This window comes from Lonchura striata, chromosome 14 (genome assembly GCF_046129695.1).
Source record: "Lonchura striata isolate bLonStr1 chromosome 14, bLonStr1.mat, whole genome shotgun sequence".
In the NCBI taxonomy this organism is placed as follows: domain Eukaryota; kingdom Metazoa; phylum Chordata; class Aves; order Passeriformes; family Estrildidae; genus Lonchura; species Lonchura striata.
Genome location: NC_134616.1, coordinates 6,396,274 through 6,412,395, shown reverse-complemented (window position 1 = coordinate 6,412,395; position 16,122 = coordinate 6,396,274). Strand labels below are relative to the sequence as shown.

The window sequence follows — 16,122 nt, the reverse complement described above, 5'->3', positions numbered from 1 at the left end:
TGTTCAAATGTAAAGTTTCCTGGTGTGCTGTGAAGGCATGCTGACCAGGGGCCAGATTCTCCAATCACCTAGCCTTGGCTAAGTCAATTTGGATCACAGAAACATAGAAAATGAAGAGTTGAAAGGAACCTTAAAGATCATCCAGTCCCAACTCCCCCTGCCATGAGCAGGGACACCTTCCATTAGACCAGCTCGCTAAAGGCCTTCTCCAGCCTGGCCTTGAACTGTGACAGGGTTGGGGCTTTCACAACTTCCCTAGGCAATTTTTTCCAGTATCTCCCCACCTTTACAGTAAATAATTTCTTCCTAATATCCAGCCTAAATTTCCTCTCTTTCAATTTGCACCCATTACTCCTTGTCCTGACACTACAGTTCCTAATGAAGAGTCTTTCTCCAGCTTCTGGTATTTGTAGGCTCTTCAAATACTGAAGTTGCTATAAGGTCTTCACAAACCTTCTCTTCTGTGGGCTGAACAGTCTGAATTATTTTCCCTGTCTTTGTCAAGGTGGTGCTCCAGTCCTCTTATCAACTTTGTGGATCTGCTCTGCACTTGCTCCAAGAATTCCATGTCCTTTTTTGTTTCATGTCTGCGTGGATTGATCTGCACAGAGCAGCACAGGAATTAAATGAGTCTCAGTTTTTCCATGTCCAGTACAAACCTGCTAATCCTTCATGTTCTACTTTATGGCAGGTAAAAAGTACAAGAATTTGAGGCTGAAGTGTGAGAGAATTTGCTGCATGCTAATCAAATGGATGCATATTTTTTCAAGTGATTTTCCAAGAAAATTTGGGGACCAGTATGCAGAAGCCTCTGAAACATTATTTGATGGATATCTGTGATGCCCACAGCTTCTCTACCTCCTTTCTTCCTCTTCCCAGAGCAAGCTACAGAGCTGCATGCACTGCAAGTGCACTGAAAACAGTCCTTCATTGGGAAATGAGTGTGATTTCAAGGCTGTTGCACAGAGTGGGGCAGTGTGGTGACATCTGCAAAGTATAGAAGAAATCAGCTTCGCTGAGAGCCTTTCACCTTGGATATTACTGTGGGCCCACAGGACTGGGCTGGAGACAGGTGCAGGCAAAGCAGTGTGGCCTGGCTGGGGCAAGATGCTTGGTCTCCCACTGCCCCAGCTGATGAGTAGCAGGTTTCTGGTGCCATGTTGGCTAGAAAGCCTTCATGGACTCAAGCTCATGCTGGCTTGCATAAAAAACTACACAGACTACATGAACAGACCTATTTCTTGCAGCCAGTTAAAACCAAAGTAAAAACAGAACAAAACCACCCAGACCTGTCCATTCCTCTTTTACTGTATATTTTAAAACACAGGCAAATGAAAGAGGAACTGGACAGTAACTGTATTCCTCATTATCTGACTTTTCCTCAGGCACAAGGAATGGGTTTGACTGTTAGCAGGCTGGCTGGTCTTACTATGTCTGCACAGGGTCTCAGGAGTACCTCGTGTGTGCTCCCAGGGGGCTCAGTTACTTGGAGGCATAAATAAGTGCTTTCCAGATTAGGGGTTTGGTCAGAGCTGCAGAAACATGAAGTCTGTGGTTGCAGTCCTGGAATGCTGATAACGTAACTGAAAGCTGCTGGACTAGGGCAGGCCCAGCCACCAGCACTGGAGGGTGTCTGTGGGGTTTGGCTGAAGAGCCAGACAGCAGTGGGGAGGCAAAACTGGAAAGGAAGAGCTGCAGCTGAATGCTAGGAGTGAGAGGACCAATCCTACAAGAGGGATGTCCCTCAAATGTCCATCACACCATCAGGGCTAGCTGATGGTGCAGACACAAAACAATTTATTTTTAATGAATCCTGGCCTTACAAAATATACTGTGTATCATACTGGTCTAGAAAGATGAGGAATGCCTCTAAAATTCCTGGGTTTGCTTGAATTCATTTTGGTCTTGTGTGGCTAGCCTGTGCTGTTGGCATGGGCAAATGCAGCTTGCTGATCTCTGTCCCCACAGCTGTGCTGGCCAGCTGGGGTTCTGGCCAGGCTGGATGAAAACAGCACTGAGTCTAGGTGCCATCTCAGACTGCCCATACTGAGGGTGGTACAGGAGAGGAGAAACGGTTGGACTTGCTTTGGTTACAACTCTGAATTATACACTGGTGTTTACTTTTATGTGCAGGCATTGTGGATGCCCCAGAGACCAGGACGGGACCTCAGGGGACACCAGAGGGTGTGTGGAGGGACCAGCAGCAGCTCCTTGGTCAGGTGCTGGAACTGGGAAATCAAAACCTGTCTGCTCGTGTGAGTGTGAGGGAACAGAAGAGCTGAGGCATGGCCATGAGTTCAAAAGCGAGGTGAGCCTTGTGGGGCAGCTTTTGGAACAAAACCTCCTGCAATGGCTGGAGCCCTGAGAACAGAACTCTGCTTCCCTGCGCCTCACTCAGACTCCTCTCAGGGTAAGAGATCCACCCTGGGCGTGAGCCTGTGTCCAGAGCTGGTTTGTTTGTGCCATTCTGTTCTGTTCTGTTTGTGCCCTCACAGCCTGGCTCCTCAGCAGCCAGGGCAAGTCAGGGGAGCCTGAGCACTGTGGGATGGAGGTGGCTGGACTGGGGACAGTTGGTGTGGCTGCTCACAGCTTTCCTGGGGCCCTTCCCTGTGCTGCCAGTGGCTGGCTCAGCTGCAGGTCTGTGTGCCCGGCTCTGTGTGCCCAGTTCTGTGTGCCCAGCTCTGTGTGCCCAGCCCTGTGTGCCCAGCCTTGTGTGCTCTCTGTGCCCGGCTCTGTGTGCCCATCCCCGTGTGCCCAGCTCTGTGTGCCCAGCCCTATGTGCCCAGCTCTGTGTGCCCAGCTCTGTGTGCCCAGCTCTGTGTGCCCGGCTCTGTGTGCCCATCCCCGTGTGCCCAGCCCTGTGTGCCCATCCCCGTGTGCCCAGCTCTGTGTGCCCAGCCCTATGTGCCCAGCTCTGTGTGCCCGGCTCTGTGTGCCCATCCCCGTGTGCCCAGCTCTGTGTGCCCGGCCCCTGAGGCGTCGTGGCCGCCCTGGGCACTCGCCCTCACCCCGCTCGTGAGCCTCGTGCCGCGCGGCAGGATGGGGAGAGCTGCTTTCACAACCTGGACGTGTTGTCACTCACATCCAGACATTTCCTGTTATCTAACCTCAGCCTTATCTTCCCCATTCGCAGCTTCCTCTTGAAGGAGGAGCAGCCCCTTCAAAACCGAGCTGTGTGCCCGGGCTGAGCCCCCACCGCGCTCCCGCGCCACCCCCGCTGCGGCCCCGGCCCGGCTGCCGCGGCTCTGGATGGCCCCACCATGGTAGGTGCCAGGTCCCCGTCCTGCCCACAGCAAGGGGGCTGGGGACAGGGGAGGATGTGTCCTTTGGGGTTCATCTGTTTCTCCCTCAGGAGGTCCCAAAGGCCTGTGGGTGTTGGACGCTGAAAGGTGTGGGGCAATTCCTGGCAATGAAGAAAGCTGTCCTCCCGCCTCATTTTACACCTCGAACTTCGAGGGGTTTTAATCCTCCTTGGGCTTGGGCTGCCTCCCTTCGGTGCTGGGGTTGTGTCTGCCTAAGCAAGAGGGGCTTTTTGGTGCCTCCTTTCAGGGATGAGGTGGCATTTGGCTGGGTGTGCTTGGGGAAGGCAGGCTCGGGGATGGAATGCCACTGGTCCCAGCAAGGGAGCACTGCGCCCTGGATCATGGCTCCTTGATGAAGGTGAATTATGATTAGCAGTGATATGTAGCTCTACTCAGCAGCAGGGTGCATGTGTGTGTGCTTCCTCAGCTCACAGACACACACATGCTGCCCGTGAGCCGCTGGCATTTTGATCTAAATTAATCATAGATGAGGCAGCTCTCAATGAACAGAGGAGGGTGTGGGATGGAGGAGTGTGTAATCTGGGAGAGACCCTGTCCCAGTGGTGTGTGAGTGTGCTCGTCAGCTCCATTTCTCACTGTCCTTATGGTTTCAGTAGAGCAGATGAAAACTTACTGCACTTACCCTCTTCCCCTCTTTGTGTGTCTGGGGACGGGGACAGAGCTCAGTGTGCAGGGACAGGAGCTGTGGGGCTCAGGGGAGTGCAGGGACTGTGGGAGCATGTGAGGGTGACCTGAAGGTAATGGGGGCATTATCAGGCCCTTCCTGGGGGCTTTGAAGTGACCCAGCGTTTGTCTGGCAAAGCTCCTTGCAGTGTCTGCAGGGCTGGGAGCATAGGAAGGTCAAATATGGAGCAGAACAGCATCCGGTGGAAGCCTGCCATAGGCAAAGCCTTATTTGTATCTGTTATGACAAAGGCTTCCAGCTCCTAGCAGAAGCACAACCCAAGGTTTCAGCTGGCCAGGGGTTCAGCAGACCCTGTTGCCACCGATCTATGGGGACGCTTGCTTTCAATTCAGGCTATGATTTGTGTTTCACCAAGGGGAGAACAGAGATGACCTTGATTCCAGTTCAAATCCTGCATAATGAATGCATACCTTGAAATGTCTGCAGCCTGCATTCTAGGGCTCTGCTACTCAGCATGTGAAAACCACACAGTCACACTTCCATACATGCTGTTATTAGGTTTAGACTTGAATCTATGCAATAATCTTACTTTTCATTTATTTTCATTGCAAGTTGCAAAACAGTCTGAAGCCCTGTAAAAATACCTGAGCGATGACATGCAGCCTGGAGGGGACTTTTTGTGAATTTGGTAAGGGACTGACTTAAGAATGCAGCAAGAAAAATTTTTTTTTTTTGGCCTTCAGAGTATGCAGTAGATTGCTCAGTTTTATAACTGAGCTTTTACTTGGGACTACCCACTTCAGCTTGAAACCAGAAGCTCTGACAATGACAAATCCATTCACATCAGATATGATCTCTACGGGTAGAGTTGCAAGTTTCATTCCCATCTGCTGATAGAATTATCTCCATTGTGTCCCCATCCCTTATCTGTCCCTCACAGCAACATTTTATGTGGCTGTTTTTCCCCTCAGAAAGCCACAACAGGGGATTATTTTAAGCTTCAATTGCAGAAGCAGTGCTGCCTTGTTTTCTTCTTCCCCCTCCAAGGCCACATCTGTTAGACATCAGCACTGAAGCTGAAGGCAATAGAGTAATTGATACCTATTGAAGAGCCTGCTTAGTCTTTCTCTAGTGGCTTTCTCATATTTTGGTATGGCTTAGAGTCCTTTGGAGGATCACAGGTCCACACATACTCCAGCAGGCTGATCTTAAATCAGCTTATTGACATAGTTTTCTTATCTTCATGAAGTGCATATGCTGATTTTATCCACTGCCACATCATCTGCCATAGCTGAACTGCATTTGGAATGAGGAGGCAGAACACAGAACTGGTCACTATCTACATTGCACCCAAGGCGAAGGTGGAGACAGGGGAATGCCAGAATTGCAAAGCCTGGGTAGTCACTCAGTCTAGAAACAGATTTTACCTTTAAAGCTGTAGCTGTTATCTTGCTCTTAAGTCTTACTCCACTCTCTTCTGGGTTTGGAGACCTGTATTTGCTATGCTTTCATCTGAAAAAAACCTTTTCCTTTCCAGGTATGTTTCTGTATGTGATATTAGATGTAATTCTATGATCATCTGTGTAAAATAGAGTCATGGAAGTTAGAGGTAGAAATGGTTGATGAATTGCCCACTGTATGATATTCTTAATTTACTTAATTTAATTCTACTTTAGCGGCTTTGATGGTCTACCTTAAAAAATATAATTAAAAACATTTCAGTCTTTATTTTGATACTAAAAATAGCATTACTACTTTCTCACAAACTGGTGATACTGGTCATGTGAGATTAAAATCCATGGACTGGTAAGGAAGCTAAAACACCATGCTAAAAACTTAGCTATATCTGGACATGTCCACAGAGAGTATGAATGACATAAATAGTCTTGTGCAGAATGAGTGTGTAACTTAGGAGCCAGGATGGATTTTTTTTGGGAGGGTTGTACGGTATCAGAATTTCAAATCTGTTTTTAGACTGAATTTCTAAACAGTCAGCATCTGAGAAGGACACAGAACAGAGTAATACTGTACAATATCTTCACTTGTGTATGTTTTTTATTTCGTTTTCTTTAGGTGCATTTCTGCATTTCTTGTACACTCTTGTTAAAAGAACAAGGGAATAACACTATATTTTGTATTTGTGCAAGAATTGTGTGTGTGTGTGTGTGTGTGTGTGAATATGGTGTTCACCCTTAAAGGCTGGATTATGCCAGCGTTTGGAGGTGGAAAGCTCCACTTATTGCAGGAAAGGCTTTCTCTGCTAGAAATGAAGCAGAAGGGTTCATTTGTCAACAGAAGAGAAAGTTTCACTTCACTTCTGAAGAAGTTCATTGTTTCCCTATGTGGAGTTTGGTTTTCTTTCAGCATCATAATCTCTAGAGTATTCTGCCAAATGGAGGAGCCTCCAACAGAGTCAGTGATCAACCCCTGTGTGTATGCCCAGGGGCAGAGTTGTGCTTCTTTTCCTGACTCTTGAATTAATAGAGTGGATATTTTCCTCAGCAGAAGGCAGTGTCTGCTGGTGTGGTTCTCTGTCACCCCAAAAAGAGTGCAGGAGGGGGAAATATGGGAGGATAAATGATGCATTTTGCTAACTGGAAAAAGCCTTTGAAGTTAACAACAGCTGCTGTGCTTCTTTTCCCTGTGTGTGCCCAGGCTGGCGTCCAGCGAGGACTCTGTGACCCGGGAGCTGCAGTGTGGCACTGCGTGTATTTGACAAGCTGAGTCCGACACTCAGTGTGCAGAGTGTCAGTTTGTCAAATACCCCAAGTGAGGCACTGCTGAGCAACGCGACGCCGAGGGTGCAGCCCCTTCCTCCTGCTCTGGCAGGAGCCTTCCTCTGCAGGCTCAGCACTTCTCCAGAAACCCACCGAGGTGCTGAGCAGCCCATCCCATTGTTCCAGAACACCTGGCTGATGCTGTGCTGCCAGGTTTCCCTTCCACCCTGGTTTTGGAAGTATCTGTCGGGGTATCCCTCCCAACATTTAATCAGAGCAGAAGTGGTGCTGGTGCAACTTCTCTATCAGGGAATTGTGCCCTGGGTCCTTGTTATTTGCATCCAAATACAATGCTGTTCTCTTACACAGCATTAACTAGCCAGCTGTGAATTAAGCTCAGTTAACAAGAATCCTGGCAACTATAATCACAACATCATGGGTGAAAGCAGCATTATCCATAATAAAGAATCTTGCATTTGGACATGTAGTAATCTTTTTTATATGGAGTACAAACTAATGAGGATGCTCATTAACTTTCCTCTGGCCCATTAGCCTGTGAAAAATGTATGTTTGCTCAATCTGTTTTAAATTAGGCCATGGAGTCCATTGCCCTTCCTGGGAGCCTTGCTGTTTGGAGAAGACTTCTTGTCTCTGCATGGTTATTCCTAGTCAGCACTTACAGCAAGGTTGCCTACTCTGCTATTTAATGAAAGTAATTCCCTCTAAATCATCCTGCTTGAAGATGTAATGATTGCTAAGTGTTTTCAGTAACTGACTTGTAGAATTTCAGATATGTCAGGGTAGGGAAATGAGAGGGGCAGCATTGAGCCCAATTTGACAAATCAAACTCTGAAAGCATTTGACATGGAAAACTCAAAAATAAAAAAAAAATCCCAAGACTGTACTGACTAGTTCTAGGACAGTAGCACCAGCAAATTTTGCAATATTTGAGAATATTAATAAACTGAAATACTTAACTTTTGGGCTTTTTGTTGCAACTATTTCTTAGCAAATATTTTGAAGAAGCTGGAGTTTCTACAAAGCTGGAACCCATGAATGTGTATCATTGCCTAAGCAAATTGTGTTCTGCTTTTTGACTAGATTGTGCACTTCTGGACAAACATGATCCACAAGTGGTCCAGAAATGGCCCTACTCCGTATGACTCACACTCCCATGGTCTCTCTCAGGCACCTCCTCATGACTCACAGACATCACCATGATCTTTATCATGGAGGTTAGCTTCAAAAGAGAGCAAGGTCTATGATTTCAAGCTTTGCTTTGTCCCCAGTGGATTGTCCATGAAGCACACAGCCATGTCAGCCCCAAGCCTTGCTGTCACTCAAACCTCAAGGTTTCAACATACCCAAACTCCTTTGCACCACAGCTGGCCAAGGGTTTGTTTATGCCCTTCATTCTTGTTTTCTCACGCCTTTCCAATTTTTGCTTCCAGTAGTTTGCCCTCTGTTTTATAGATGACTCTCCCTTTCAGCTCCCAGATCCTTCCGGATGACTGGGGTGAAGGGGAAGAAAGTAAACCCCTTTCTCTCTTACAAAAACAAGCATCAAATGCAGTGGGACAAATTTCTCTGGGACTTCATCTCCCACCTCCCTGCTCCAAAGTATGGTACAAACCCAGCAGGTGTAAAAGCCATCAGGTCCCCTCCATGGGACAGGCACTGCAAGGGAAACTGTGAATCTCATGACACTCTGCTGGCCACTCAAGATGGTGTGTTTTTGGGAGGCAGTGTCCTTTCAGGGCAGAAGCTGAGCTTTTCCTTCCGTTCTGGAGCAGAGCTCAGCAGATGAGCACATTGCAAGCAAAGGAGAAGTTTTCTGGTTTGATGCAACAGAGCAGAACCCTCTGTGGCTTTCAGAAGAAAAATGTTCCGTTGCCAAGAGGTTTTACTAGAAACATGGATAACATGCTAAAAGTAAAATAAAGAAATAATCACACACTTGTTACCCAGGGAAAAACACCTCAGCACTGGAGACAGGCTTCTAATGTCTTACTGTTCTGCTACTTGTGACCAAAGTCCTGTTGCTGCCCTAACTAGAGGAGTACATGGGGGCTGGTCCATCTGCTCTCCCCTTCTTAACTCCTGTTGCCTTCTTCCTCTGTAGTTTCTCCCAGGCTTCATTTCTTCCAAGGAAGGTGCCCAGACCTTGTCAGAGCAGATCAGTGCTGGGAGGAACCACAAGATGCAAAAACCATGGTGTTACATAGTCAATGAGTGAACCTGGAGCTCAGAACTTTTAACAGCAAGAAAACTTGGAGAAAAAAACAAAGCTAATTGAAAATTAATGAGGATTATATTTGGGAGGGGGGGGTCGGGAGAGGGGGAAGGAGAGTGCCATGTCATGTGTTTTGGGCCTAGATTTGCTGAGGTAAGGATGGGGAAGCTGAGAAATTTTCAGTTCTCTTCCCACCCAGCACTGACCTTGCACCATATGCTACTGCCCTGCATGAGCATGGCTGCAGCTCTCCATTCCCCTCAACTCCTTTGTTCTGTACCACCCCTGGAACTGCTGATGCCAGCAGCTTCTGCAGCATGGTGTCTTCAGGGCTGGCTGCCATGAGTCCCACAGGGAAAGACTGGATCCAGACTTTGCCTCCCTGGAGGGCAGCCTGACACCCAGCACAGCCCTCCCTGCATGGCTATCACAATGCTAGTGAAGCCCCCACAAAACAGGCAGGAGATTTTTTTCTCTGATCTTTCCCACCTCACATCCTGCAATTCAGAGGTGTAAAGCTAAAAGTGGCTCTACAAAGCACTCAAGCACTCAAAGTGACCCTGCTGTTAGGCTGCTGACCCAAGAAGAGATGACCCGTGGCAGCAGAGATGAGCCTTGTGGGTGAAGTCAGGGCCAAGCAGGAGGGTGTGTGTGACCTGAGCTCAGCTGCTTCCCCATGCTTTCCTTGCTGCACCCACTGATAGAAAAAAGCCAGCAATTCTTACCAATTTGGTTTGATAAAGCCAGGAGGCATTCCTCCTCCTCCCTGCCAAGCCTGCAGGACAAAAGGATGCTGGCTGGAGGCACAGAGAGGTCAGAACTGACAGCAGCACTGCAGTACAGGCAAGATACAAACAATTAACATTGATGAGTCAAATCAGACTGCTGAGTGACAGTGTACTGTAGGGAATGCACTGCAGCTGAAGGCAGGAATTGCATCCATGTTGCATGGCCAGCATTAGTAATCACACAGGTTCACTTACATCCCCCAGAGTAAACTGGTGTCCGTCTGTTGTATTCAGAGAGGTTCCTTACTCAATCATTATCCAAATGCCTCAAAATTCTCTCTATTTTATCAAGCTTCTGGCCCCCATACCATAAAAATTAAATTCCAGCATTTCTTTTAACATCAGTTCTTATTTTCCAGGAGAAAACTAGTGGGTGATAGTTCAAAGACTCATTCCCTCTCTCTCTGAGCACTGAGCTCCAGTCTGATAGCAAAAATGGCATTCCTGGGACATCAACCTCCCCTCTGTGGTCCCTTTACCATGCTGTAACAAAAAAAAGAGAAAGACTCAAGCACAGGCAGGATGTATAACCAGTATTTGCTGAGCTACAAAAGCCAGAGGATCTCCATTTCCAGCACAATCCTGGTTCCTTGCAGCCTGGGATGTCTTAACAGGAATACACATGGGAGAGTATCCCTTGCTAGTGTTACTGACCGGCAGCATTGCACCAACTACTCCTGGATTTACAGGCTAAAGAATTTCATGTTCTCACTCCTTCAGATCCTCTCTTCCTGGGTCCTTCAGGTTGCTCAGAAACAACTTGCTCTGTAGAAGTGGGTAGACAAACTGTTGGCTGGGGGATCCTGCTCCTGCAGGCAGGGCCTGGTCTGCCAAAGACCAAAAGGTTTTGCAGCTCCTCTGGGCAAAAGCAAACAGTGAGAGCAGAACAGAGGGACAACAGGAGGAGGAGTTTCCTTCTGCTAAGTTCATCAGTACCTGCAGCCCTGCATGGCTGCTTATGTGGAAAAGCTGGTACCCTACTAAAATCCTCCTGCTTCATACTGAGATTCCATTGCAGTCACAAGGTTCTCATACTCAAGGCTTTTCCTGTCTTTCACGGTGATCTTTTCAGTGCTAGAGCACATTTCCTCCTGTAGGCACTTAACAGGGACTTCCACCTCAGGGTGCAGCAGGGCGACCTCTGCAGTGCTGCGGCTGGGACAAGAGAGACACGAGTGAGAGGGACGATTAAAGCAGATGGCACTTCATCTACATCTTACAGACAAGAGCTACCACACAGTCTGTGGAACAGCAAAATTCATACTATTCTAGTGAGGATATGTGGGGCTCTGAAAGACACTAGAAAGTGATGTTAAAAGAATTACACAAAAAGAAGCATTGGTTAATACTAGCCCTATAAACTCTCATGGCATTATCTTGTTATACTCTAAAATTACCAGCAGACAGTCCAGCCTTTAGAAAGTAAATACTAGGAATATTTGTGACAAATTGCTACAGATTGCTATGGTGTGTATCTGAGTAGGAAAGCAGTATGAAGGTGTTGAAAACTAAGATGAGTTCGGGGCAGATGTGTTTGTATAATCATATGCTAATATGATTACTTTGCAAAGTAATACTTGGCCAAGCACTAAGACATGTTTCTTATGGAGAAAGGTAAGTGTAGAGGGAACTTAAAGGAAGAGCTGAAAATTTCTGAATTTTGCTTTGCTAAATAATGGCAAGAATTTCCCACAGAGAACAGGTATCCCATAGCATGTGACAAGCACAGCAAAACACCCAGAGTATCTTTCTGTTTTTCTACCATATTAAAAAACAGTCTGGCTATCTCCTGTGATCAGGTCCTCATGTTGCTAACTAAACTGCCAAGGTGTTCAGATCCTCTCCCTATAAGGCAAATAAGTCTTTGCTTTTCACTGAGCAAAGAGGCTTTTTAGGAGCAGATACCAGTACAGTGCCCTCAGTCTTAGTACCCTAAGTAGAAAATTGCACTTACAAAGCAACTTCATAGAGAGGTTCTGAAAAGAAAAACGAAAAATAATCTAAGATATGCAGTGACTTGTTTTACGTGTCACAGAGCAAAACCCAACTTCCAGGTGTTCCCACGTTTAGGGAATAACCCTCCCACGGGTTTCTCTCTGAAAGAGATCAACCTGGGATGGAGTGATGGGGATGGGAGTGATGGGGATGGGAATGATGGGGATGGGAGTGATGGGGATGAGAGTGACAGGGATGGGAATGATGGGGATGGGAGTGATGGGGATGGGAGTGACGGGGATGGGAGTGATGGGGATGGGAATGATGGGGATGGGAGTGACGGGGATGGGAGTGACGGGGATGAGAGTGACGGGGATGGGTCTCTCCCCCGCCTGCCACCTCGGACCGGGCCCTCCACCGCCCGCCCTCCCGCCCCATCCCATCCCCTCCTCCTGGGCTGCCCCTGGGTTTGGGGCTGCTCACCGTCCTTCCGCCGCCGCCGCCGGCACCAGCACAGCCCCGCCGCCAGCAGCGCGCCCAGCGCGGCGCCGCCCAGCGCGGCCGGCAGCCCCAGCAGCAGCGGGGACGGGGCGAGCCGCGGGGAACCTGCGGGGGGACAGCGGGGGACAGCGCTGTCACTGCGGCCGGGGGACACGGCGCCAGTGCCCCGCTGCTTCGGACGGCCTTTAAGTCCTAACCGAGAAGGGGCCGAGGCCACCTGGGGGTTCAGCCGCTTCCCGGCAGTCACAGAATGCCGGGATGGTTTAGCTTGGAAGAGGTCGCAAAGCCCATCTCGTTCCACGCCCTGCCGTGGGCAGGGTCTCCTTCCACCAACCAGGCTGCTCCAAGCGCCGCCTAACCTGGCCTTGGATACTTCCAGGGATGGGGCATCCCTGCGTGAAAACAAGCAGCAAACTTCAGGCTGCAAATGTCCCCGCCAACAGGCGTGTGGGCGGGAGTCAGGAGCGCAGCTCCTGCCTGGATAATGCCTAGTATTTGGCATGCCAAAGTTTGTTCCCTGCAGCCGTATCTGCCACAAGCACAGCCACCAGATATGGAGCTGGTCTGGGTTGATGTTTGCCACCCTGCCCTCGCCAGTGCAAATCTGGTGTTTTCCAGCATGAGACTCCACTCACCTGTGCCTGTGAAAGGCCCCACTGGAGCAGTATCCCTCCTGGAGACCTGTGTCGTTGGGACTGGATCTGTTAGTGGAGAATGGTGGATGCATTGCAGTCCCACTGGGAAAATGGGGTCTGCTCTGCCAGCCTAGACTCACCCATTATCCTGTGTGTGTCTTGCCATCAGGCCTGGGGCAGCATTTGGCACTCATGCTCCCCTCCCTGACCTTCACCCCACAGGTTCCTGGCAGCCCTGGCTGATACAATGCATCATTCCCAGCACAGCCTGGGAATGCTTTGGCTTTGCCCTCCTAGCACTTCCCTAGATTTCCAGAGGACACCTTCACTCTCTCTTTCCTATGGTGACTCCCTGGCTGGCCTGGGGGGCTTTGCCATCAGCAGCACCATAAACTTCATGAGGTGTGGAGGCCTGTGCCAGGTCTCTTGCCCCAGAAAACCTCCCTTTGAAGCTCTGCAGCCTCAACAGTTCAGGTCCCAGATGGACACAGACAATATTTTCTTGTCCCATCATCTGGCAAATTCTCAAGCAGGGGGGGTACCAGCCTCTGGTGTTGCCTCTGGGTAACAATCCAGACACAATTCATACACAGCATAGGTGCTTGATCTGGCTGTGGAAGAGCAAACTCCCTGCCTCTGTCTCCTCCTGCCACAGAGGTGAATAACCCTGGTCTGGGCACTCACCTGTCACTGTGTGCTCCGTGTCACCACTGTCTTCCTGATCGGTGGATGAGAGGTGTCCATCCGTGGTTCCCCTGCTCGTCTGCAAGGCCGCTGTTGTGGCGGGCAGACCTGCAAGGTTAGAGGGAGGAGAGGCTTACAGAGGGGTTTGACCACCATGGTGATGCTGCTGTGGTCCAGAATTCCCCACAGGTGGGAGCAGGAGGAAGCAGCCCCCTCCCAGCTGACAGCAGGGGGATGCTGTGCCAGCAGAGTCAGGCAGCACCTGCAGCACTGAGCCCTGTTCCCCTGCTGCTCCCTCCCGTGTGGGACTGCTGGGAAAAGCACCACAGGGCTTCAGCCAGAGCTCTGTCCTGGGAGCTCAGCAAGCTCTGCCTCTTTCACAGGCCACTGTGTGGTGCCTGTGCTTGGCTCTGCCCTCAGGGGCATCACAGCTGTGCTGAGCCAGTAACCAGGCAAGGAGAGCTGCAAGTTTTCCACCAGGCACCCCTCATGGAATTGTTTAGACTGAAAAATACCCGTGAGGCCTTTGAGTCCAACCTGTCACACACCAGTGCTGCAGAGCCTGGTGGTGTCAGAGCCTGGCGGTGTCAGAGCCTGGCGGTGTCAGAGCCTGGCGGTGTCAGAGCCTGGCGTGTGTGGGCTGCAGTGTGTCTCAGTGTGTCTCCTGAGACACGCAGCTGGTGGTGGGGAGCAAAGGCCAGTCTGGTTTGTTCTGCCACTGAATTACCACTCACTTGTTCCGTGTTCTCAAAATAAAGCCCCGACTCCTTGTCTAAACTTGCTGACCTGCGGCAGGCAGCCTTACAGGGAGAACTTCAGAAAACCCACAGAGGAATAAATAAAAAGGAATGTTTGAAGTAGAAATCCTCTTTTGCATCAGAAAAGAGCAGTTCCTGAAAGAGGAGGAAACGGACCGGAGGAAATAGAGAAGGACACAGAGCGGAGCCAGCGGGGAGGGCTGTGTGCGAGTGCTGAAGGCGTTTGGCATTTCCTTCTTCGCGGGCAGGGAAGGAGGATGCTGCTGTTTGCCCTGCAGAGGGATTTCTCCGGGGGCCGTGCCGCGGCTCTCACCTGTCACCGTCAGCTGCACAGCATCGCTGCGCTGCACGGCGCCGGCCCCGGCCCTGTTCTGCGCCTCGCAGAAGTACGTGCCGCTGTCCGAGGGCCGCAGGCTGGGCCAGGCCAGCTCAGCCCCGCTGCTCAGGAGCTCGGCCGTGCCCGCCGCGGCGCTGCGGAACCAGCGGTAGCTGATGGGAGGGGACCCGCCGGCCTCGCAGGTCAGGCTGGCGCTGGCCCCGGCCGGCAGCGTCAGCCCCGGCTCCGCAGCTCGGATGATGGGCTTGGTGGCTGCCACTGGAAGACAAAGCACAGGGGCCCAGGTCACGGAGGGCTGGCTCTGCTGGGGACGGTCCCCCCGGCACAGCAGTTCTCGCTCTTGCTGTCGGTGCCTTCCCGGAGGAAGGAGCTCGGCTCCCACATCACCTCCCTGCACAGGTTGAGCTCAGGTAACCCGCGTGTTAATCCCGGTTACACCAGCTGTGCCACCATTGCTGCCGCCCTTTCACAAAATCCTGCTCTCTGGGGTGGGTGGCTCCTTGCAGAAAGAGTTTTTTCTAGCACACAATGAGGATGCTCGGGAAGGGGAGAAGGCAGACTTGGCTCACACAACTCCCACTTGCTGAACCACAGAGATATTGGTTGCCTGCACAGAACCAGACCTGGGTATTAACTCAAACATCATGGGTTCAACTAGCCCATCAATAGATCCAGCTTGAGGTTTACATTAACTGGCTCCCTTCCCCAGTTCATTCCTACCCCTCCATGTGTTGAGAAGGTTAACCAACACAGCAAGGGAGGCAGATGCTTCAACCCCCAGCCTAGTGTGGTGTGAAAGACTATTCACACCAACACTGGTCCCCCCTACCTCCTTTTGGTTTAACCTGGCTGCACAAGAGCAGGACTTTACTGCTGGATTTACCTTTGACAACTTTAACTGTAGTGGTCACCTCTTTTGTTATCAAGCTGTTATCTGTAGACCTCCAGGTGATTTGACAAGTGTAGTGTCCACTGTCAAGCATTTCGAGGTTCTGAATGAGGAGTGAGGCATCCCCTGGGCTGTGCTTTGGGACACTGACTCGGCCTCGGAATTTAGACAGCAAGATGTGGTCACCAGAGCCGTCCCTCCGGAAGACGGTAGCGATGCTGGAGTCCCGCTCCACGCTCCATCGGAGCGTTTGCTGCGTGAAACCTTCTGAAGGCACATAGGTACATGGTAGAGTGGCGGATCCCATCCATGTGCCCGTGACCTGGTGGACACTGGACAGATCCAGGTGGGCTGTGGGGAACAGCAGTGGAAGGGAAGAAATCAGAATGCAGCAGAGGAGTGAAACCCCCTCTGGATAGACAGGACTCACCGGGCAGTAGGTGCCAGCATGAGGCCAGGTCTCAGATGTGCTGTAACCACAGCACTAAGCCAGCCCACATCATCAAGCATGGGGAAGTGAACAGCTGCCTTGACCTCATGTCTATTTTTATTGTGTTTCTCTCTGGGCACTTGCCAATTCTTAATTCTTTCTCAGTACAAACAGTCTCCTTGTGAGCAGGAACGTTTAGGGATTTTCCCTGCAGTACTGAACCTGAAATAGGAATGGTGGACCAAAGCCTATCCTTTTGTTTTAGCC

General features: G+C 50.2%; 2 protein-coding genes and 2 long non-coding RNA genes across 4 annotated transcripts; all 4 read right to left on the bottom strand.

Annotated features, from left to right (window-relative positions):
- Positions 1–8,550: 8,550 nt before the first annotated feature.
- LOC110480470 (uncharacterized) lies at positions 8,551–9,702 on the bottom strand. Its single transcript, XR_002467112.2, has 2 exons — positions 9,624–9,702; positions 8,551–8,848 (listed from the first exon to the last, which is right to left on the bottom strand). It is a non-coding gene; the product is annotated as an uncharacterized LOC110480470 (long non-coding RNA).
- Positions 9,703–10,204: 502 nt separating this feature from the next.
- Positions 10,205–12,413, bottom strand: LOC144247119 (uncharacterized). Its single transcript, XM_077786619.1, has 4 exons — positions 12,377–12,413; positions 12,105–12,227; positions 11,641–11,662; positions 10,205–10,841 (listed from the first exon to the last, which is right to left on the bottom strand). The coding sequence occupies exons 1-4, from the start codon at positions 12,411–12,413 to the stop codon at positions 10,667–10,669; spliced, it is 357 nt and encodes a 118-aa protein (XP_077642745.1). The 3' UTR covers positions 10,205–10,666.
- Positions 12,414–12,749: 336 nt separating this feature from the next.
- On the bottom strand, positions 12,750–14,049 carry LOC144247110 (uncharacterized). Its single transcript, XR_013340791.1, has 3 exons — positions 13,957–14,049; positions 13,442–13,549; positions 12,750–12,823 (listed from the first exon to the last, which is right to left on the bottom strand). It is a non-coding gene; the product is annotated as an uncharacterized LOC144247110 (long non-coding RNA).
- Positions 14,050–14,317: 268 nt separating this feature from the next.
- On the bottom strand, positions 14,318–15,732 carry LOC144247118 (V-set and immunoglobulin domain-containing protein 4-like). The gene is made up of 4 exons (XM_077786618.1): positions 15,420–15,732; positions 15,117–15,190; positions 14,513–14,927; positions 14,318–14,334 (listed from the first exon to the last, which is right to left on the bottom strand). Exons 1-4 carry the CDS (start codon positions 15,730–15,732, stop codon positions 14,318–14,320), a joined length of 819 nt encoding a protein of 272 aa, XP_077642744.1.
- Between the last annotated feature and the right edge of the window lie 390 nt (positions 15,733–16,122).

Bases quoted from the DNA above. Each gene is read 5' to 3' on its own strand.
- LOC144247119 (XM_077786619.1), bottom strand. From the start codon at position 12,413: ATGGGCTTTGCGACCTCTTCCAAGCTAAACCATCCCG. The intron at 12,228-12,376 runs GCATTCTGTGAC...GTCCCCCCGCAG, and splicing joins TTCCAAGCTAAACCATCCCG to GTTCCCCGCGGCTCGCCCCG. The intron at 10,842-11,640 runs GTAAGTGCAATT...CTCTTGTCCCAG, and splicing joins CCTCTCTATGAAGTTGCTTT to CCGCAGCACTGCAGAGGTCG.
- LOC144247118 (XM_077786618.1), bottom strand. From the start codon at position 15,732: ATGGGATCCGCCACTCTACCATGTACCTATGTGCCTTCAGAAGGTTTC. The intron at 15,191-15,419 runs GTAAATCCAGCA...TTGATGGGCTAG, and splicing joins TACAGTTAAAGTTGTCAAAG to TTGAACCCATGATGTTTGAG. The intron at 14,928-15,116 runs GTGGGAGTTGTG...CAACCTGTGCAG, and splicing joins ATATCTCTGTGGTTCAGCAA to GGAGGTGATGTGGGAGCCGA.